The sequence below is a fragment of the Numenius arquata genome, chromosome 16 (genome assembly GCF_964106895.1).
Source record: "Numenius arquata chromosome 16, bNumArq3.hap1.1, whole genome shotgun sequence".
Lineage (NCBI taxonomy): Eukaryota > Metazoa > Chordata > Aves > Charadriiformes > Scolopacidae > Numenius > Numenius arquata.
The window spans coordinates 4,345,675-4,369,674 of record NC_133591.1 but is presented as its reverse complement, the minus strand read 5'-3'; the positions used below and the strand labels follow the sequence as shown (position 1 = coordinate 4,369,674).

The window sequence follows — 24,000 nt, the reverse complement described above, 5'->3', positions numbered from 1 at the left end:
TTAACCCCCGAATTCTCTATCACGTGCAGTTTCTTACTTCTATAAATATTCCGTTTTCCAGTTTCATTCCTTATTTTTCGGAGCGGTTTCTTGCACGGAGAAGGATGCCATCAGCCACACCTTCTGTAGTTTAGCCACAGCTAGTGACACCGAGGAGGACACTGGCAGCGTGCGGAGCTCCCAGGTTCTCCAGCGACACAAAGCGCCTGAAACCCAAGCGAAGGCCGTCAGGGGCTGCCTTAAAAGATAAAAGCGTATTTCACAGGGTAGTCGTGGCGCTGTCTCTAGGTTTAGAAAGAAGTCTAATTGTGGTTCTCCAGCAAGTGGGAACTCGATGGAAACCTTCTCACTAGAGAATTCAAAACCGCGTTATCTCTTCAGGCAAATTAAGCCGCCTTAATTTGAAGTGAAGTTAAAAGCGCTGGAAAATAAACCCAGCCAAACACGTCATTGCTACGGGATAGCTGGTTGTTTACGGCAGCTTCGTAGAACTGGCATTTAACTGAAGAAACGAAGTTGTCATAGAAATGCATTGGAAAAAAAAAAGAATAAAAGTGATGTTGGAAAGCGTGAGTTTGAGGTGTGTGCGCTCCAGACGTGGGTTATCCTTTCCCTCTCCTGCCTCCCTTCTGGGAGCTGGGAACACCGCGAGGGTCTAACGAGAGCCCCACACCCCAGGGACTGGTGGCCGCACGTCTCGGCGCCACCGGTGCCATTAACAAACAGAGCTTTCGCAGTCAACTTTACTTTAAAAAACACATTTTAGTATAAATACTATATTTATTAAATATCTTTACAATTCATTTAAATGTATTTACAGAACTATTCCTGCATAAGTTATACCTCAGACATGAAATTCACATAATCGCCTCTTAGGTAAGCATAGATGATAGTCTCATTGTAACAACAACAAAAAAGCATCCTCATTAGATACAGACTCAGATTCGCTTCATTATTTCAGCTATCTTTGTAAGAAACTACTTCATACAGTCGCTTTCTACACACACCGTCTGGGTTTTTCCCTGGAGAAAGGACGTCCGTTACCAAGAAATGGAGATTCCACCACAAAATCCTTCCCATCTTTGCCAGACCTTCGCCTCTCCCTTCCCCTTGACTCACAGTCAACTGTCTGGTCCCAAAAATCTTTTTTTTGGTTTTTTTTTTTTTTTTTTTGGCCATACCTTCTTTATAAACACAAAGAAAGTACATTTAGAGGGAAACTGTATGTTGCAGGTCTCCCAAAGATAGCCATGAAAGTAGCAAGGAACCACAAGAGTTTTTCCTCAATTCACCACATCTTAGCCCTGTTTTCCCCAAATACCAGGTAACGCTGCTGCAGAAACCCCCCCCCTCAGCCCCCCAAACTCCCGCCCGTCCTGGGACGTTAGGTGGTTACTGGTGTGCAAAACTCCTCCTTCTCCTTCAGATCCCTGCTCCACACCCACCAGATCCCGACAGCAAACACCCCCCCCCACCACCACCACCACCACCTCCGCAGCAGGGGGACGGTCAGCCAGCCCCTGCTCCGCTCACACGCGCTTCCACGGCCCGGAACACCTCTCTCGGACGTTCCTCTCGTGAAGAGTCACAATAATCTAATTCCTAGGAAGTGTTACTGCTTCATGCATCGCTTAAAATTATTTTGATAGTATGGGCCCTGTCATTTCCTTTTCCAAAAAAAAAAAAAAAAAAAAAAAATCTGTTGTGCGCAGACAGCTTAAGTTCATAGGAAGAAATTAGGTTTGATACGTTTAGAGTGCACATCTTTAAAAAAAATAAAATAAAATAAAAACAAACCAAAAAAACAACCAAAAACAATCAAGCATGTGATAAAAATATCAATTCTTTATAATACAGTATTGCTTTATAAACAGATGGAAAAGCTATAAGCTTTACTGGTCTTTGGTGTGTCCAGTGAGGGATAAACTCATGATTTGTGTAAATCAAAAATCCAAATTTGTTCTGTATTTAAAAAAAAAAAAAAAAATCGGGATGTGATATGAGGCAAATGGCTTTGTAGCTACTGCTCGGCCAAGAGCGGCGGCCGAGTCCCTCCCCGCGGGGACTGGGGAGCCCGGCGCCGGCAGCACCTCCCATGGGGAAAAGCACCTTCCCCAGGCTCATCCCTCCGATGATCCCCCCACGTCTCCCAACGTGGGGCTCAAGAAATCGGGGAGGGGAAAAATAAGGGGACGAGGGTGCCGAGAGCGAGGGGTCAGAGAGCGCGACACAGTCCGGCTCCGAGGGGGCAAGCTTTTAAGGTGAGTTCAAGGGAAAGAAGAATTGATCAAATCTGCTCTAATCGAGAAGCGTGACAGGAAATACTGGAGAGTAAAATGTAAAGAGACCCAGATTTGAGAGAGACCCCCCCCTCCCAAACGCTAGAAACGAAGCCCCGTACTGCAGCGTGAATACATTCCTCCCAACGAGACAGCGAGATACAGCTTGTTCAACTGAAAAAAAAAAAACAAAACACAACAAAAACAAAACCAACAAGGACCGACAATTTGTGCAAAGTTCCCCACCACTCACTGCTCCATGGATGGCAAAACTAATTAAGTTTTCTTCATTAATATAATCCTCCCCATACCCTCACCAAAATAGTATTTTGGTCAAGTTAGGGTAGTTAAGGCATTTTGACAAGTAATTACAAGGTGATTGAAAATAGCTAACATTATGCCAATTTAGGAATAGCAGATAAATTACCGAAGAGCTTCCAAATTAATCACTTACTCTTACTATAAATGAAATGCCTGTTACAAGCATGATGCATTGAAATATAGTAAAATGACATGTACATGGTACATGTTAAAATGATCTTAAATAAAAGCTTGACATAGTTACGCAAATATACAGTACAAGTCCACAAAAATTCTTTAAACAAGTTGAGGTAACCTCAAACTTAAACAGTTTTAATACAATAAACCAGGTAGTAAAAATCTCCTCTTGAGAGCAGGTAAGATTACTTACTGACCGAGTTTAACTGCACTCACCTAAACAGCAACATTACCCGACTTTTTATATATAAAAACATGGCTTTAATTTATTTCTACATACTTTTCTACCAGCAAAAAAGTTAATGAAAAAACTGACCAAAAATATATATATCTTTACAGCTATCAGCTTTTTGTATGAACCTCCGGAAAGGAAAAGGACAGCTTGCTGGGCCGGGGCCGGGGGCCGGGACACACAAAGGTGAGCTACTGTAATTCAAAAGGAAATGTCATATTGCAAAGTGGCTGTTAGATACCTGTAAACATCGTTAAGGTTCATTCCCAAACCCCTAAACTTTAGTTACTGAAATGTTAAGTTTTGCTGATTATTCATTAATTGTTTCCGTTCAGGTACGTGCTGCTGCCACAGCGTAAGCAAAGAGGTGCTTGTTGGAGAGTCAGAAAGATAAGGATCAACTGGACTTAAAACCGGTGCAGCATATTCTGTTCTACGCAAGCGAGAGCGGCAATTAGTAACACCAATTATGCTTCGTTAACAACAGAATTCTCTACCAGAAGCGAAGACGTTCGGAGTTGAGGATGATCTGTTCTTTGTGCAACCCCACTTCTGCCGGATCACCCCGCCCTGGCGAGATGGGTTAAAATGCTGAAAGGACCTCAACTTTGGCCAGCTCGGCCTCTTGAGACCGAGGTAACATTTTTTTGTTTTTGTTTTTGTTTTTTTAAAAAAAATAAAGTAAAATTATCCACAGCCAAAACATCCAGATACCAGGCCCATTATGGACAAATGATCTGCAGAACTTTTAAGATCACAGTTAAGCACCTGAAATCACAAAACACATTTGCATCCATAGAACTTGAACTAAGTATGATTTTTTTCTTTTTTTTTTTTTTTTTTTTTGAAATTCCCAACTAGAAAAGGCTCCTAAGGCTGACACCATGGATGGCAAGAGCAGAATGTTTACAGCAGTTAATAAATCTCCTGAAAACTGGAGCTCAGAAACACGAAACCTCAGCTATCACTGTTAACAAGACTACGCTTATGGAACGGTGTTCTGTAACATACCCCGTAATGAACAGCGAACGTTTCTAGTGAAGAGAGTAACACGCCCTCTGGTAGAGGCTTTACCTATTGAATCTAGTTTGAAAGGTGATAAAACCAATTCTACTCCTTTTAAAGTTAAGTCACGTTTCAAACGCAGTTAACGACGTGGGATCGATCCTCCCCCTTTTTAAGGACAATGACAAAGCTCTGAAAGACATGCTTCAAGCCTTGAGCTTCTCCGTTCCTTGCTGGCGGACGAAGACCAGTGTAGTAGAGAGTGGTTCTTCACGAGGACTTCGCTTGCGTCGCGACAGGCAACGAGCTGGAGAACCGGCTGCCGAGATCAGCCGCGGAGGAAGAGAGCGATCCTGCCAGCAGGAAACCGTACATGTGACGCGAGGAGCTCGGGGACAAGGAAAACGTCAGAAGCCGACGCTCCGGGCAGATCAGTCTGTGTACTCGGCTACAATGGACAGAAGGACGGTGATGTCATCTGGTTTTCCCCCTGTAATATAGGAAAAAGCAAACTAATTGCACCAAAGCACAGTGGGTCGTCTTCTTACAATCTGTGACGTTCCCCCGTGGAACGCTCTTGAAAAAATAAATACTGAAAAACTGTTTTGTGTAGAGAGATAAGCTCTGCTTCCCCCACCTCCTTTCCAAAATGCAGCTGAGGGGAGCAACGACATCGAACAGCAAAAAAGCGCTCTCCTTTGAAGCTGTAGTGAGATCACAAGCTACTGAAAGGAGTTCAGAACCCTCAACATTGTTGTCAGCCAGTCCAGCAGAAAGCCCGTTTCCTACCAGATGATTTAGTGTTTGGTTTTTTTTTTGTTTTGGTGCTTTTTTTAATAAACGTACAAAACCCTGACATTGCTTTGTTCCAAGCAAGATGCAATAAAGAAGTATCTTCTCGGGAATTTACTGTAAATCAAACACCTCTTTAACATCTTCTCCAGCACTGTACTGCTGCAGATCTTTCTCGAAGCTACTGAAGATTTTTAACAGTGACTTTTCAAACCAGAACAGCAAGAGCAACACACTGAAATCCTAGAGAAACAGCTGAGAGAGGAGGCATTTTGTCCTGTAGGGAGTCAAACCACTCCTTTGGACTCGGATCTGCAGTTTCACGACTGAACGATTGAGCTTTGTAGCACCAGGGAGCCTGAGCTTTACAGCCGCTGCCTCTACCTTTAGGGAAGATGCTTAAGGGTCTTGCAGGAAAATCCTGCCCTCCTGATACAGAGATAATGAGAACACCTTTACTAGCAGAATTCTAGTTATTAAAAAAAGAAAAAGAAAATAAAGAAGAAAGGTGTTTGGTAGGACCCTGGACTCTGCCAGGCGTCAGGATCTTTCTAGAGTGCAGGAACTAGAACCAGAGAGATCCGGACGGGGACACTGATGGTACAAGGGTCAGAAATTTGAACCAAAAGAAACCCAACACCGAAAAGCAGGCAGAATCTCGACTAAAAAACCATCAATAATACTAGACCTTAAAAAACAAACCCCAAAACCAACACCCCCACACCACCCCCCACGGACCCGAATCCAAGGAATAAGTCAAGTACAGTCTCCCCAAGAGCCTGGAGAACATGCGTCAGGCAGGATTCCTGGGGCAGGAGTGTATATATTAGATTAAAAAAATAAATAAATAAATAATAAAATCAGCGTGCTGTGTTCCCTGCATTCCAGCTGCTTCCCCACGGGAGGCTTCTGATCAGCCAGGGCCTGGGATGACCCTGCGGCAGGAGCTGGGGTCCCTGCCAAACCCAGCGCGCTGGATTGGCGCTCTGCTGCCAACCACATCTCCTAACACTCTGCTTTCCCATCAGATTGTGGAAGATCAGAACAGAACTTCACTTCACGTAAAGGTTTCTCAAAGACGGCAGGAGTGGGAGGAGGAGAAAAAAAAAACCCACCGAGCTCTTACCTCTCACATTCAATCCATTGTCACATGCAAACTGTGCAAATGGCGACATGTAAGTGGGATCATATGCCAGCTCGTGAGCTTGCTCGGCGATGCTTCTTGCAGTCTGCTGTATACTCTCATAGTTGGAGTTCTAAATTAACGAGGAAAACAGTTTATTCTTACAAGGAAGTCTCCCAGCAGTTGTTTTGCTGACGTGTCAGTTTTACAGGCCCCTGAGGCCTGACCTTTCTCTCTCCCCATTAGGGCACCAGTTACCACCTTCTCTTCCAGATGGAACCCTCACCATCCGTTAGGCTTTATAGACGTGGGGTAGAGCTGCAAAGCTTTACAACTGAAACCCAGAGCTCTGTTCCCTACCAGCAGCTCCAAGACTTGGTTTTGGAGGATTTATGGAATTTAGAAACTTAGAAGACTTAATGCTAAGACTAAAGAGGCTCCCCTGCAGGACACGGGCTGTCCTTCCCTCACAACTCTGCTGAAGTCATTGTTTTACCTCAAATGGGAAGTCTGACTTCTCTGACCTTCTCACCCAAACCGACCAGAGTACACCTGGGGAGAAGGGGCACTTTAAAAATTAGATGACAAAAAATTTATTTAGCCTGGAAACTTTCTACAGACTGGATTTTAGTGCCATTTTTCTCCTGTTTCAGTAACTCCGCTGGTTTACTCCAAGACTTTTCTTACTCAAGCCAACCACTGCTCTTTGTGTTTGTAACTATTTTAAAATGCCTTGTCGTTGCAAGGGCCTTCCCCGCAGTTTGGGGAATTAGCAGGCATTTACGTGATTAACTTTTGGCTGAACCTCACGGGGGACTTCAGTGCCTTTCCCAAACATGCCAAAAGGTGGAGCTCAACTTTCTTCCACAAGGGAATTCCATCTCCAGGGTCCCCCAGGCTTAAGGAAGCAAAAGGAAGGTGGGAGCACAGCGGAGAGAGGTTTGACCTGGCTGCAGCTGAAGTCACAGCCACCCAGGTTAGTGACACCAGGCCCTTCCCAGCCACCACCGCGTGCCCAGACATCCTCGGCGCTGTTGTCACCTTCGCTAACCAGACTAAAGTCTCTGTGACGGCGCATGCTGCAGAACGGTCACATTTTCCATCCCGCAGCGCAGCTCTACGCTTCTCAATGTCAGACCTGAATATTGCACCGAGGAGAGAGCGATAGCGGGGGCTGCAGGGGGGAAACACAGGGGTCCGCCTGACGCAGAGGCCTCTCAGGCGGTTTGTCTGTAAGGACCCATTCTCTGCCTGACACCACATTTCAGTTATGTAGCTGCAGGATAAGAGCAGGCAAAATTTTTTTAAAACCGCACTATAATTCTACGTTACCTTCATTTGCATTTCATAACATCAAAATAGTTTCCTCAGGGAGGCTATACATATTGATACCTCCTAAGTATACTTTCCTTTCTGTAAGTAAATAGCCTTGAGCTAAATGTTCTCATCCAAATTAACATATTTTATTGTATTTTTACTATTTAAAAAGAACATTTGTGGTCACTAACCTGGAAAAGTTGCCAGGAATTTTTTTAGAGAACATTAAAGATGCACACACAACCCACAATTCAGAGAGCCCATACTTGTTTGGAATTACTGCTTTATAAATCTTGAGAAAAGCTTCAAATTATTTTTAAGCATTCAGCTCACCCCCTCAAATAACCTGGAAGAGAATACTGGATTTTCATGTGTATAATCTACAACCTGCAAGTACAGATAAAATCCAAGGTGTGAGCAGCCTGGCCAAGGGCAGCTCTTCCTCCTCGCCTTCCCGTCATGTCAGTGACACGGTACCAGCTGCTACTGGGGAAGTTTATGCCCAAGATGCTGCTTCTGGACTCAACCTGGTGCAGATCCAAGAGACAGCGCTTTGGGGTCAATGTCCCCTTCTACTGCTTACACATGGTATTAACTGAAAAGTCTCTGAACGGTAGCACTTTGTGGTGCGTCTTTTATATATAATACAAAAGTTCTGTGCGTACGAAGTAATGGGATTATTGTGAGGGATAACCAGTGCAAGAGATGTCAGCGATCCAGAACACACACACACACACACACACCCACCCCCCCTCACCTTCAGCTTTTTTAGCTCCTGCAGAATCATGTAGTCAGGCATGTTGTCAAACAGTCCATCTGTGGCGGTCAAAATAATATCTCCGAGCTGGACATCAAAAGAAGTACTATCGGCAGCATCAGGGCTGTGAAGACGACAGAGAGGTTAGAGACAAGGCCTCCAGCTTTCGCGAAGGCACCGAGCAATGGCAAACCAGCTCAGGAACAGCTTTTGTCATTCACTACTCATGTGTTTTGCTGCAAAAGGGAAAAAACAATCACTAACTGTGGAGCTTTTGCACCAGGATGGCTTGTCAAGAAAGCTACAACAGAAGAAGTGTGATTGCAAACAGGTAATGTTCCAGCTATTACACAAAGGATTTGCATTTAAAATTCCCAGATGAACAATCCTGCAAACTAATCCGCTTCACAAGTGTATCTCCATGGAAACCATTAAGTAGAATGGCAGCTCAGGGCTTCCTTCTCACTCATCTTAAATATGTAAGAGCTGTACTTGAGAGGACAATTCATAACAGGAACGGCCAAAACACTTCAGGATTTTGAATCGCTTTCGAATGCGATGGATTATGAAATGTCTGGAAATTGCTACCAGGAGACCCTGGCCGGTTGGTCCATTTACGTCTAATATATTACACAATGCCAAGAGGAGAAAATATCTATTTCGGTCATGAATATTGCTGCAAAATCTGATTCTCAGAAGCAGCATAACGACAAACCCTTCATTTTTAAAGATTCTTCAGGAGTCTTTAAGAGAAACTGCTGCACCCCATGCCGTTTGGCTATGCCAAAAAGCAGAAGAGCTGCTTTGCTCAACTGAGTTGTAGCTTCAGGAAAGTCAATAGAGTGAAGACTGCCTGCCTATTCCCATAGATAGCCAAATTTAACATTTAACTGGGACAGGAAATAAAAAAGAAGTACTGGAGAAGCATTTAGACAACACGCCTGAGTACTAATTAACGTCAAGAAGAGCGCAGAAACTAGCCAGAAAGCTATAATCATGATTCAGAACTGAAGTGTGGGAGCTCATTTATCTTGTGCTTTCCTTATTATGTGATGACACAGATTACTTTGCTTTCCTGACTTCCACTGGACATTATCAATCATCCTTGTGCTTTTCAGTTTCTGTCTTACCATGGAAAACAGAATGTCAGAAAGTTAAGGTATTATAGTTCCAGAATTTTGAACAATCATTTAATTTTAGGCTAATAAAGAGGTTAGATTATTTAAGATTCTAGTTTCAGAGTTCTACCCTGGCTTCCTCTCTGCAGTCTTATGATGAAGTAATAAAACCACATGCAAGAATGGTCAGGAGTTTCAACAACTTAACATTTTCAAAAAGAGCTATTTTGCCATTAAAAGTTATTACCTTTAAAAGGCTTTAAATCTCAAGGCTGATGCAGCATCAAAAACATAAGATACCTGTTGCATTCCTCGGATACTACGGTCACTCTTTGAAGATCTCTTTATCATCCTCTCGTATTCAGAAGAGGCACATCACATGCTTAATGAGTGTATAAGCATTAATTTGAGAGCTGGATTGTAATATATATTTGAAAGCTGATTTATGTCTTTTTAAGATATTTTATTTTACTGGTGAAACTTCACAAAGTCAGAGGATGGATCAGCCTGACATTCTTAGGGGAAAACACGAGTACAAGTCTGTCTTTGAAACGACTCATTTCTGTGAACAGATTGTCCTTTCCTAATACTCTCATTTCCCAGCTTGATGTTCCGCCAAACAGTTTTTTTGCTCGTTTTGGTCAAATACAATATGCTGCGGGAAACACAGCTATTTGGAAACACAAGTTACAGTCACATGTCCCTCTGCTCTATTCTTCAAGTACTTGCCTACCTCACTGCCAAAATATCTAAATTAGCGTACTCCAAACCAGTCTCAAGAGAGCACAGACAGGGACTGGGAACGAAAGCCACTGATAAGAAAAGCCACTCGTGTGGGATGACCGGTGTGAATCCAGCTGCGGTTTTAATGCAGCAGCTTTACTCAGGAACATCTTTCCACGTGTGCGCATGCCGAGTGCACACCATGGGCTGTGGGAATATGCCATCGTGAGTGGATAATCATTAGCCCGAGACATTTGGACTGTACAACAACAGGAAAAAAAATTAAGTGCAAGGTGGGAAATGCTCACATTACCTAAAGACACCGGGGCAGGCACAAGACCCTTTGATTTGGCACGTGCTTAAATCCCATGGCAGCAGCAAAACTGCAGCCTCTTGGGAGTTGATTAAAAATTCAGATCCTCTCCCATCTTACCTGTCACTTAAGACAACTCCTTCTGCTTCTGGCGGAGCTATTGACAGTTGGAACGGAGTGTTGAAGTAATGCTGTTGCTCATCAGATCGATGTACTACTTCTCCTCCTCTGACCACCAAAAATCCAGAATCTCCCAAGTTGGCTGTATGTAAACGGTGACTCGTTCTGTCCAGAACTACTATACATGCTGTACTGCTTCCTGGGAGCAAAGAGAGGATGGTAACTGCAGTCAGCCTTACACAAATTGTTTATTCTTTCACCGGTTTAATTTGTTAGTCAAATATTCCAATTATTCAAATATTTATCAAAGCTTACAAATCAGGACAAGTAGAAATCCTAAGTAATGTCAAAATTAATATATACTAAATATAGCAAAATGCTAGAAATCTTTGCGAGACAAACTATGATTTTTATATAGAACTTATTTTTCCTGCTTTGATTTTGGTAAACACATTATGCTGACAAATACCTGTTTTGTTCCACTTTATTTACAGTTTTCCATCCCAACATATGTCAGCACATTCTGCTATAGGACTGGATTTACAGAAGTCACATAAAATACTGAAATTCCAAAATCATTGAGATAATAGAATTCTAGTAGCATCCATACAATGCCAGGTGCTCTCCACACAGTTTCACTCATCAGCTGTAAATAAATCACGCCAAGTAAAGAACTGCTTGCAATTAAGTATTAGGTATTACTGCATTACTTTTGTCAGAACATTAAAATGCTTTCCTTCATAGTACGGCTCTGTAGAGCTATCTTTATGTTTGAAAAAAATAATCCCATCACATCTTCATGAAACAAACTTTACAAGTTTAAAGAAAACACGTTTCAGAGACAAATACTATTCCAGATTAAAGTTAAGACAGCGCTGAAGTGTATCTGCTCATCAACCATGCCCAGAACTACCCCAGCCATGCTTGAGGGCACTGAGGAATTCTTGATTCATTCACTGGTAAGAGGCCACCAACTGTGCTTGGTTGCAAGCCACAAAAATAACTGTACTGCAAAGATACCTATCCACTGACCAAGTCCTTCACAGCAATCAGCAATCACTTAATTTCTGCAAATAGGACAGCACATCCACCAAAAGAACTTTCACTCCCAAAGAGGGTGAAATACAGCTATAGCATTTCTTCTTAAGTGCCACCTCTAACATAAGTCCCTACATGACCAGCTGGTGAACAGTCTTCATCCTCCATCCTAACGTTCTTCCAGCAGGAGTTTCCAAGCGCAGCTCCACGTTGGACAGACCACAGGCTCGCAATGAGCTAAACTTACAACCAGGCTTGCTGGTGCAGAGTCCAGCTGGCTCTAGGCACCACCTATTCCAGATGTTTCCCCTTCTAATACAGGGAGTTCCCTGCAATACACTCGCACTTAATTCGCTCTCTAGTGAATATATAGGACTTGCTCCGCTCTTAGTGAATGGTAAGTCAAAGCAGTATCTTAGGAAAAATTCAGATTTTATATGTGACTGTGTCCAAAATTGTTCTGCAATACACAAACAGTGTTTAAATAAATGGCACGGTTTCCTCTCACTTCAGCCTTATTTTAAAATATTCGCTAGATTCAATTCTGACAAACTAAGTATCGAGACTTAGAGCAAAAGAGCAAGGAAAAGTCATTGCCTAATGAATCCTCTTTAATGAAGTCCTCTCCCTTCACTTTATTTTAAATAAACTCTAAATGCTCATTGCTGTGGTAATTCCAGGGTTTTACTTCTAAAAATACTGTTCTCCGTTAAAGGAGAAACACTAGGGATCATTAGTTTCAAATTCTAACTCTATTAGCAGAGTGTAACTAGGAGGCCATGTGTGGAATGCAGATCTTGTGACTCAGCATATGCTGCTTTTCAGAATTCGAAAGGTCAAGCCAAGCAGGGCTGCCTCCGTCTACAAAGCCGCTGTGAGAGCTCTCACCAGCAGCCCACTTCGGAGATCACTTACAGCTACATCTGCTTTGCACAAATAAGCGCTATTAGACAGACAGAATCCTAATGTAATTACCGACCACTGCTATTTTAGCGATACTTAAGGCCACTTCTGAGGTTCGAACCTATTCTTTAGGCATATAATGCGAGAACATCTGTTCCGAGGCTCAGAAGACAAGTTAAATATAGCTTACACAGCACTCTTCTGGCAGAGGAGTTTAAGGTCAGGTGAGAAGCATGTGTATCACGCAGGGCAACGCTTTCTTGGTGCATACAAGGTCACATGCCCTTTAAAAACGTATTCTATTTTCAAGGTTGTCAGCTGAGGCCAAATGTTGCCTCTCTATCTGCTCACTATTCCAAAGGCAGCTGGATGCCCTGCCTAAAATCAAGTTTGACACAGAATATTCTAAGCATCTACTTTAAGTTTGCTTTCAGAAAAATCTGTAACGATTCCTTTCCCAAGAATTATAAAAATAATACACAGTACCAGTGATTGTATGATATAAGCTACTGAAGTCAACCAATGAGGTTTAAAGTTCATTGGACATAAAAGGCATCTGGAGCAGTAAGGCAAGGAATGAGCAGAACTGCATCCAATTATCGTCAGAAAATATTTTTGCTTGCATAGCTTAAGCAGAAAGCCACAACCAACCATTAAGAGTTTTCAAGGGAAAACAGTTATTTATACATCCGTAAGAGAGAGAAGGAGTGCACATGCCACAGCGTATTCTACTGCTGAACTTGTTTTGCAAACTCTCTGCAAACACTGCTGAATTATCACCCTTCACACAGGGCCGTTTGCCTTTTTTTTAAATATATATATCTATACACACTTACGGCTATACACACGCACAAACACTCTCTGCATTACTGAATGAAGATAGTTTTTAAACAAACCTTGACAAACATACATGAGAAAATAAGGATGCTACCAAGACAGCTACATTTCTACGTTCTTTTTGTTAATTAAAAGATAACTGCCTGCAAATTTATTGTAGAACAGATTTAAGCAACCTTGACTAAGCAGATGTCTAGATAACATATAACACAGATCCAACTTATATATATTTTTGCTCTCTTACCAAGCAAAGGTACTTTGTTCTGCAGCAGCTCACAATAACCCGCGGTGAGAATCCCAACAGGGTTACTTGGTACAAACCGTCCTTCTTTTACTAAACGTTCACATGTTCGCATTAGAGTCCCTGAGAACTGAGAAGGGTCAACCCCATAGTCTCTCCAGCCGCCCACACCATCTGCTACCCCTAGAAGAGAACAGAAAACAGGAGTCATATGAACAGAAACGGTTTCTGAAACAAGGCTTTTAATTTTGGACATCATTCGTGATATTCAATTAACTAAAAAGCAGGACATAGGCCTTGCTTGAAAAACATTTTTCATTATGAAATAAAAAAATAATGAGCATTTATAAGGTAACTTCTGACATCAGCTCCTAGACAAATCTCTATAATCCGAATTGCCGAAGAGAAGGTAAAAGTCTAATGCTGAGAACTCTGAGAGGAGGTTGACTTCACTAGAGAACAACGGGAAATTTGGAGGGAAGGAGGGGTATTCAATCACATTAACCCTTGATTAGACCATTAAAAAGGAAAAAGAGGTTTTATTAGCTTTAAATATGAAAGTTTTTAAGATTTTAAATAGGATAGAAACGATACAGAAATTCTTCCCTACTATTCAGCAGCCCAAAGTTTTTCCCTTAAGCTACTTGCACATATGATGGGTAATGCTTTCTATTTGGTTATATCAATTTCTGTAGAAACTAAACTTCCATTTTAAAAGCGTGTTCAAAAAACCCATGTAACCAACACAATGCTGGGACCTACCCCTGCAAGGATAGTGTGTCGCTTACAGCTTCAGCCAAGCAAGAGAATGAAAACTGACTATGATCCAGTCAATTTTCATTCAGTTACTCAAATCAACCTACACAGCGAAAAATTAGACCAATTCTGCCAAAGCTTGGGAAGCTTCTGAGCAACGGTAGAGGCAAATAATGAAGATGGACATAGAAAAGGGAGGTGGTCAGAGGGAGATAAACAACAGGTATGATATTCTGCTCCTCATTTAGCTAAAGTATTTTGAACTTCCTCAATTGGCTTCAACGATAAAAGTAAAATACCTTCCAAAGGTATTTATGAGATAAAAATATTTCTACTTGGAAATTTTTCCAAAAATCTTTTTGATCCTCAGCACCTAAGGGACCAACCATTTCAAGCATGGGTTTCTGGAACATAATAGAGCTAAAATACTATGTTCATGATAAAAGTACGGATAGCCAATTTCGGAGCTCAGATTCTGCTGAAGAACAACAGCTTCCTCACAAAAAAATGCCATTATCAGCAAAGGCACGAAAATTTCACTGAGAAGGTAAAACTAAGTTTGCCTCATCTACAAATGCCCTTCACATAGGACACCATCTGAAACTGAGACGGAAGGTTTAGAGCTGACCTTGGCACGAACTATAATCTGACAGGAGGTTATAGCCCAGATTCTCAACAGCCTATCAACATTAATCAGATTTCTCCCAAAAATAGTGCACAACCTTTTAGACACCTGCTTTGTCCATTTACTTTCTTAGAAGAACGCTACAGGAAGGCAGATCCCTGTATTCACCTCTTCAGACCAGACCCCGGGAAGAAGCTCATAAAAGCAGCCTTGACATTCTCGGAAATGTCTTTCCTGGTTTCACCAAGAACAAACTAATCCTCTCTTTACAGGTCTCACAATTTCAGGTTAATGCTGGATTAACCCTTTGCTTTCCTCTGCCGTGCCGACAAGTCTAGAATAAGATATTTTGAAGAAAAAGTTCTAGATCTAGAACTTGAAACAGAAACTAAGCTTCAGTTTGGATGACGATGCTCTACATGAAGTTACCAGATGAGTGGCTTTTTTCCCCTTTAAGATGAACACAATTCAGATACACTTTTCTCCAGCTGAATACAGCACTGCTTCACTGACAACAGGGTTAACGCAATGAAAAGATGATGTTCAACAAGTATTGTCCACAGCTTTTGGCTCTGAGGTGGTTACAAAACAAGCTCATCACAAGTCAGGGAGTTCCCTCAAGCGATCTGTAAACCCTTTTCGCGTTAGTCTTCTTGGGAAATAGTTAAACAGAAATACTACAGCATTAAAATACAGTGCAAGAAAGCCGTCAGAGCAAGCACCTGGTAAGGTTAATTATCAAAACCGATTTCAAATTTTAAAGAAAAATAAGAGGATGCCACCTGATTGTTCACTTCTTACTCCAGGGCAGGAAATCTGAATCTGTAATCATGGCAGCGCACTTCATACTCTATCTTGAGCCATGAAATGGCTTTGTCTGTCTGCCTTCCTGTCTGCTTTTTGCAAGCTATAAACAGCTTGAAGTACGCTTTGCCAGCGCCTTCCGAAACAATCATCCTCTAGATGGTCCACAAGTAGGTCCTCTGACTTAGCTTTGTACCCTACTTCAGAGAACAGACTGTCTGCTTAAGAATCAAGAGGACAGTTGTGCGTTCCTTCTCCACGGCTGACACCGAGCAAAAGGGACCATCGCATTCACGAGCAGGCCCCGGGGTTTGCTTCCACTGTAACCTCCATGACACCTCAGCAGGTCCCTCACTCATGCACCACCACAGGCATCTATTCCTTGGCCTTGCCCAAAATGGGCAATGTGGGTTTTTTTGCGAAGGTTTGAGGTTTTTTTTCCCCTCTTTTTCTTTAAACTGTATCTATTGGAGATGATAAGTCAGTTCATTTAATTTAAGTTAAATGACCTTGTTGGCTCCCAAAGCATGGCTCACGATTGCTGCCAGAGCAGTCAAATGCTTCCTCCTGCTCCGGCACAGAGCCAGGAATTACTGCTGCCCCCAAGATCAATTGCAGTGCAAAGGCAAAGCGCATTCAAGAAGCCCAATACCACACACTGCCACCTAGAAACCATCCACCTTTTCTATTTTTGCCTTAAAAGATGATGTTTACATTCCCTAAGACCTTTAGCCATCCTGTCCTACCTTCAGCATGGTTTTAAAACAAAACCGGTATCTTTACACTCTATATGCTCAATATAAACTGAATGGTTTTATGGGAAAGGAATATGTGATTTTAAAACAAAGTGAATAAACCGCTATTGAAATAGATGAAATGTAAATGACAATGAAGTTCAAGAAAACTTTGAGATATCTGATATACAGCAAACTATTTGTGAGATATTTCAAACTCCAAAAGTAGCAAATCCCGAAAACTCAACTCAAAAATGGACTAATTTTTACGTAAAAGCATGCTTTCCCCCTGTCACCAAAGGAAAATTCAAAGGTACTGCTATTGCCAGTATCACTGCCAAGGAATAACGCCAAGTTCTATTCATTTATATTATCTTTGTTTTCATGTAAGACCAAAAAAAACCTGTAAATATTCAAAATAACTAGTTTTAACAACACATTACTCAGATTTTCATTTTCTCACATTTCACCGTAACACATTAAATATTGTTTCCCAGTATCCACCATTTGACTTAAAATAACCATCTTACAAAATAGGAATCACAGGCCATTTAAGACAAACCGTATGGCCGAGAAGAATTGCTGAAATTCAACTGTAAACTACCCTTGATTTTTTCTAAGCTGTTCAGTAAAACAGAAAACTTTATAGAAATAATATTTCTTTGGATATTCCCTGTCCAAGCCTATGCAGAAATTACACAAACGTCCACGTGACATAGTGAAATGCCTGTGGCCAGATGAACAACTACTGTAAATAAAACAATTGAAAATTTCACAATAAATTACTTCAAAAGAATAAATGCTTCTCAAGTGTTTAACTACGTTATGGAGACCTTTCACAGTTAACACTGTACCACATTGCCTTCTGTTGGAAAATACACAAATACTACTGCCAGATTAAATGCTCACTGCATGTGTCAGTCCAAAAACTGGCTCTTTCTAACTTCTTAAAGATTCAGCATATCAAGATCTCTCAGGGGGAGAAAGTTTCAAGACAAAGCACCAGTGACCGATGCTGCAGCACTGAAACCGAGCAAGTGAATACACTGGCACTGAAACTTGTTAAGATTTATTTCAAAATGCTAAAAGCACCTGGGATAAATACCAGATGAAATGCAAACGTGAAGTTGTTTTGGCTGCCAACACATAAGGTTAACTGCAGAAGCCCAGGGAAGAGCCAGCCAGTCCTGAGATGAGCGGTATGTGCTTTTTCCTGCCCACTTTCGTAAGTCAGATCCAAATGTTCTATCTAGTTCAGAGCAAATATAAATCAAACTGGCTTTAAGTTCAGAACAAAACCACAATACTAATCAAACCCTGTTTAATATGGTGTTATGAGTAGAAGTCCTGGCTAGCTGGCAAACTAACCTGCCCGTGGTCAGAGTCCAAAAGTATCACCCTGCCCCAAAAATCTCTTGAAAGATGGATACTTTCAAAGGTTGCATCAGCTAAGAATAATAATCACAGAGAGAAGCACCAGGCAGGCACAAGTGAGCCAGCAGGAATTGCTTTTGCATGCAACCACAATTAACTCTGTTAAGGCACCCCTCACATCCCACTGAACTTTAAATTTCTTGAAATCCTGACCTGAATTAGCATTGAATCACTGATAAAAGAACATCAAAAGGATAGATTTGTGACCAAATCTATTTCGCATCAAATACAGAAGGCTAAAACGGTAACAAAGCGCAACCTGTTGCACTTACACAAGTTTGAAATACAGCACCTAATTGTCAACGTATCAGAACTGAGATAAACTGACAAGATTTCTTGTGTTATCAGCGATGAGATAAATCACGCACCTCGGTAAGTTATCCAGCCAGAGCAAGTCGCACACTCCAAGCCCTAATGCTCCTAAAGCATCACTGGCAGCGGGTGTGGGATCGCAGTGTTACAGCCAAACAGTGTCTCCTTCTCCCCCACACACCCCGAGTTTTGACAAAAAAATAACCCGGTTAAACACAAATCCCTGAAGGCAGACTGTGTGTGACTGGTAACTAGTTACAAAAGGAAAGGTTACTTATTCACACTATGCATTTTAAAAGTTACAGCAGACCTTAAACTACCATTGCATGAAATAGAAAGGTACTGGAAGAATAACCGGCCAAGTGATACTCAGGAACAAAAAACAAGAAGTAAAGTGAGAGATAATATTGAAGGAGACCGAAGGAGAAAGAAGGAACTGAAACCATTAAATTGTGCATCTACTTCCAGGAAAAAGCAGTAATTCCTTTTATCCCCTCCCCCGCCCCTTGCTACAATAGACTGTTGTTCCTGAAACAGGTTTTTACCAGGTAGATCCCTTAAATATTTTATTTAAGACCCAGAAATCGCTCAGTGGATTTTGGAGCTACAGGAGAACACTAAACTGTTAATTATCTCTGAAAGTTTCATAAAAACTTCCCTACATAGTTATAACTACTTAATCTCTCAAGGTGTTGAGCAACCCTGGAACTTATTTCGTAGCTGAAGTGCCACTGATGGCTGGTGTTTAAACTCTGAGAAGGGGCAGGTACTGCAGAACGGACCCCAGCCAAGCTCTGCTGAAATTACTTACAGCCCGAACAATCTCAGGCTCACAGTATTAATAGCACGGGTGAACCAAAGCAAGCAGCGTGAGATTTCTGCAACGTTTCCTGCGCCGTAGGTATGATTAATGCTCACCTACTGTACAGTTTTGCTTGTTTCCTTCTGTGATTTCTGACAGAACCTGCTTTTCGTTCAAGGTAAGATGCACGTATCAACGGAAGATTGTCTGCTAGCAACGAGGATCAATAGCACTTACAATTAAAATAAGCGTTCGATTGCAAATTCTGATCAGAATACATTGCGTGCAATGCCCTTCCAGAAACTGTGGTAGGAAAGAATAACCTGATTTTAGTTTCATTCTCGGAAAGAGAGCTACCACATTTCTAAGAGGTTACATTCAACGCTACCTAAGAACAGCTCTGCTGACACTCGGATTAACTGTACTGACAAGAATGTCAGTGAATAGAATTCTTAATGGGGATGCTTCTCAATAATTTGTAGTTTCCCCACAAGTGACAGTACTTATGCTCCCATGTTAAAAAGGAAATTTTATTTGGTCTATTACAAACTAAGACACATACACTTTCTTTTTTTTTTTTTTCAAATCGCCAATTACTCCCTCTAAGATGTCCCGAGTTCTCCCAATAAAGTAGGTGAAAGGCTACTCTGAAGCAAGCAGACAACTTGCCCCCTTTAGTGTGATAAGCTGTGACAAGGCAGAAGTCTCTTTAATAGGTACGATACCACATAAACCACTTCACATAGTCTTACACGACCTTCAGGCACCAAAGTAAGAATCCCTTCCTCCTCTACAGTTGCCAGAACAACCTTGACATTTCGTCTACAAATCCTTTTATGTTTTGCAGTTTACTTTTCTTGATGACAGTGAGACTAACAATATTCCAGGGGCTTTGCCACTCTAGTGGTTTACATACCTCCTACGCAGGCTGCTGACAAACTGAATTTTCAAATCAACTGCAATTACTTTCAGTTTAGAGTAGTTGCCCTACAATACCCTCTCCTCCCCTCCCAGTAAAAATCAAGATTTGCAGCAAACAGAAGAGTTACCATATTTTAACTTTGCAGTGGACAAACAGTACCCTGCTGCCAGACAGTTTTTTCCTACTACTGCTGGGGGACAGAAATAGTTTGGAAGACTAGTCAAGTCACACTGGTTACACCCAAACTTCTGCCCAGCACAGACATTGTATAAGTGATGCTGTCACGGGATGCACATTGGTTGCTGTAATGTTTCAATAATGAGTCACACAACAGCCTGGAAAATCCATAAAAAAAAATAGCAAAGACATCAGGAGCCTGATAAGGCAGGAATAAGCAAGAAAAGGCAGATCCCAACAATAGAAAGAAAAGATCACCAGTATGAGACATATCAAAATTCATAAACATGCTTTTAAAGTTAATTTTAAAAAATTGTGGTTTGCTCCCTATGCACTAAAAATTCTACTTGTGTGCTCATTAGGAAAAAAACAGAGGTGTCACTTTCTGAAGAGCTTTGTTTTTCAGCTTTGAAGAACAGTATTTCTGCCTTCAAAAGTTACAAAGGCATGCCCTCAGATGTGAAGTAATACATAAGTCTTAAGAAGATATTAAGATATTTGAATATTTTGAGGATCCGGACAACCAAGACACTGACGGTGAAGATACGGAAAGGTACAATATGGTACAAGCAGCAGCAAAAAGGAAACACAGGCCTGAATCATAAAGCTCTAGAGATTAGCATTAGTAGTAAGGCCATTTCCTTTTCTTAGGGTGATCCCAAAGGAAACACTCTGGTTCTCAGTTTCTTATTTCTCCCTGCGCTCAGAATGGGAAGAAAACATGGAAATTTGATGGATACACCCCAGACAAAACTAAAAATAAGAGACAAATCCCCCAAGGATCCAAGCACACCAGTAACAGCCCTTATCGAGCCTCTAACAACTACGGGAGGACTGGAAATACCAGGACTCTTCATAAGCTTTCTATTGATCTTACTATAAAAGGGTAAAGCACAGACTAGAAGACACTGTTAAGTTTTCTGCCTTAAGACTATACTGTATACATGTAACAAAAGAAGTGTTTAGCATTTTTGAGTCTGCTGTAAACACACCGCCTCGTCAACTTTTGTTTGACCTAAGAAAATGAATCCCCCAGCACTCATGCCAAACGGCTGGGAGTAGCTCTTTCACTATTACACCACACCCATATCCATCCCACACAGGCATGCTTCCCATATATTGGTTCTAGAAAAGACTGGCACAGAAGAATTTTAAATTACTTATCTGGCATGGCTTTGTCACTGATGACTATTAGGACAGACTAAGTGATACACTTGAAATTTGCTGTTCTCTAAAAGCACTCTTACTGTGCCTAGTGTTCACTTTGGTTAAAACCACATGAGCCTCTTCATTAAACTACTGCTGAAAAATGAAGCTTAAAAAGCAACAGTTTTGCTGAGGTGCAGAGTTAGGCAGGTATTGAGTTAGCACAAAATTTATGAGGGTCTTTTAAAAACAGGTCCAGAACCTCAGATTGTGATGAGAATAAGAAGAATTGAGGGCAGGAAAACACCAGTGCTGAAACTCTTCTTGCAGCAGTGTAGAAGAGCTGGTTGAGAAAGGGAGAGCAAAGAGATGATCACAGTAGCAGAAACAAGGAGAAAACGACTGTGTAAACTTAAGAACTACAGGTGAAGTAAAAGCATCAAGTCAGATTTCATCAAAACCCATCCTGAGCGTTACTGTTTGCAGAATGTACAGTGATCCTGGGTTTTTTGGTATGTATATTAGAAAAGCAATAAAGAACTAACATGAAAATAGCTTTACAGGGGAAAAAAACCAACAGCTTTTCTATTTAAATTATTTTCTTCTTGGTACTTAAGACATCCTGGTCTGAAGCCTTCTTTGCTGTTTGATCCTTAATTGGAGTTGCAATTCTGTTTGTTTTCAAGTTGCCATGAAAATTAATGCAAAGACCAACTTAGCAATGCAATTCTCTGTTGATTCCAGCAGGAAGACAAGACAAGCTGCAGGTCTACAAATGGCAATTACCAAATATGGCCAAAAAACCCCTAAATATCATCAAACGGGTCTAAACCTACCCGCTTCCCCATGCAAAGAGTCCACCTACAAGTAAAGGATATTCTGCATTTCTGTTACAAGCAAACACCAATTGCCAAGTTATTTATCAGTGGTGGCCTAGTATGAACTTTAAAGGCAGCCAGCCTTAGTCACACGTTAAAGTAAAGTTGTCCAACAGCTAATTCTAATAGAAAAAAGTTTCTTTGGAACAGGCACAACAGAAAAGATGCAGAGTATCTAAAACGCATTGACCAGTTTTCCACATCTCCTTGAAAGCTGCAGCATCACTCTTAAGATTAACAGCTCCCTGGAGAATAATCAGCAATACTGTTACCCAGCACCAAGTTAGAGCTTCCTGAAAAAATGTCTCAGCTATATTAAATGGCAACCAAGTTACAACGACAGCACCAAATCGCGAAGAATCACCGAGCACCATCACATCATGATACTGCAGTGCAATCCCACCACTTTTTAAAAATAAATAAAAAAAAAAAAGGGGGGGGGTGAGGTGGAGTGGGGGAAAGGAAGCTTTTTTTTTTTTTTAAATGTCAGATTTCTGGTGAAAATTTACTTCTGTCAGTTGCTTGAAAACTAACTTCTGCAGAGTGTCAGCCCAATTCAACCTTGACTATACAGGAGAAAGGTCACGCACTGTCAAAAGCAATGCTGCTCATAAGCTGAAGAATCCATTGATTATCTATAATTATTCACTACTTCTAAAATTTAAACCCTTAAGATTCATCTCGCATGTGAATCCAAACCAGGGAGCATAATCAAGGCAGAACAAACGCTGAAATGGAAGTTTGACATTTGAAACCAGTCTCAATGTCACTTTGCCTTTCACTTGACAAGGACACGGCACGCGCTAAGATCAGGAAGTGTCCGTTTCAATGATCCTTTAGGTGGAAAAGCAATACATACATACGGGGCTGGGACAGGTTTTAAGGTGAAATGCACTACGAGTTATTTCTCTGGCTTTTGGAGCCACTAGGCCTTACAGGCACCTACAGGTGAAGCGCCAAGGCTGGGCCCCGGCCCCCACAGCCCCCATCCCACAGGCAGCTGCGCCAGGCGGGCGTCGTGCTGCAGCAAAGAGCTTTTTCTTTTGAAACTAGAAAGAAAAAAAAGAAAAAAAGAAAAAAAAAATAAAAAGAAAAAAAAAATAAAGTGGCGCTGACATTGACAGGCAGAACCGGCTCCTTTGTCTGCGACTGAGCCGCTCCGCCATGTGCGGCTCCGAGAGGGGACGTCGGGACACACCGACACCAGGGACACACCGACACCAGGGACACACCGACACCAGGGACACACCGAGGCCAAAGCCCCCCCACCGGGCCGGGCCCCGCCGGTACTTACCCAGCACGTCTGCCGACCGGTGCCGGGCCACGAAGCAGGCGTCATCCCCGTAGCACATGCCTTTCTTCAGGATGCCCTTGCGGAAATCTTTGCCAAAGCCACAGCTGGCTGTCACCAAGCTGTAGTCACGGGAGTCCGTCTGCGAGAGGCCGCCCAGGACTGCCCGGGCCACCAGCCTGCCATAGGAGAGCACCGAGAACATGGCGTGGGGCGCCCAGCAGCCCAGAGCCAGGAACGCGGGGAGCCACCGGCGCAGCCGCCTCCTGACCTGCGACCGCCCGCCGCAGGGAGCCAGCCTTCCCCTGCCCGCCGGCCGGCTCGCCTCAGCCGCCGCCGCCGCTGCCCCTCCTCAGCCCGGCCCCTCACCCTCCCCCCCTCGGGCCCGGCTCCCGCCCTCGCCCCCGCCGCCCGCGCTGCCCCTCACGGCCGGGTTGCCGGCAGCGCCCCCGCCTTCCGCACCGCCCGCCCGCCCGCCCCCCCCCTCGAGGGGGGCTCTGCCTCCTCCCCCGCCGGCCGGCGCTCTTGCCCCGCGAAGGCCTGCGGGAGCCCTGCCCGCCTCGCCGTGGGGTGTCCCGGTCAGAGCCGGCAGTGCCCGCTGCGCCGCCCCCGCACCCCGCCGGCCGCCGCCGCCATCTTCCCCCCTGCGCGTGCTGAAGCCCCGGCGCTCGGCAAAGCGGGCGGGGCGGGCGGGGAGGTCAGCCCCGCCCCGCCCCCGGCGCGCGTGCGCGTGCGCGGCGACCGGCGAACGCCCCCATTGGCTCCCCGCCGCGCTTCATTTGCATGTTGCGGGACAATAACAGCCGGCGGCTCCCAGCAGCCC

General features: G+C 42.9%; 1 protein-coding gene across 1 annotated transcript; it reads right to left on the bottom strand.

The window, feature by feature from the left end:
- Positions 1-3,678: 3,678 nt before the first annotated feature.
- On the bottom strand, positions 3,679-23,520 carry PPTC7 (protein phosphatase targeting COQ7). The gene is made up of 6 exons (XM_074159560.1): positions 23,181-23,520; positions 13,300-13,479; positions 10,278-10,476; positions 8,004-8,127; positions 5,933-6,062; positions 3,679-4,504 (listed from the first exon to the last, which is right to left on the bottom strand). The coding sequence occupies exons 1-6, from the start codon at positions 23,380-23,382 to the stop codon at positions 4,446-4,448; spliced, it is 894 nt and encodes a 297-aa protein (XP_074015661.1). The 5' UTR covers positions 23,383-23,520; the 3' UTR covers positions 3,679-4,445.
- Between the last annotated feature and the right edge of the window lie 480 nt (positions 23,521-24,000).

Excerpts from the sequence above, each read along its gene's own strand:
- PPTC7 (XM_074159560.1), bottom strand. The coding sequence starts at position 23,382 with ATGTTCTCGGTGCTCTCCTATGGCAGGCTGGTGGCCCGGGCAGTCCTG. Across the intron at positions 13,480-23,180 it reads CCGGTCGGCAGACGTGCTGG|GGGTAGCAGATGGTGTGGGC; the intron begins GTAAGTACCGGC and ends GTTCTCTTCTAG. Across the intron at positions 10,477-13,299 it reads GAACAAAGTACCTTTGCTTG|GAAGCAGTACAGCATGTATA; the intron begins GTAAGAGAGCAA and ends CTTTGCTCCCAG.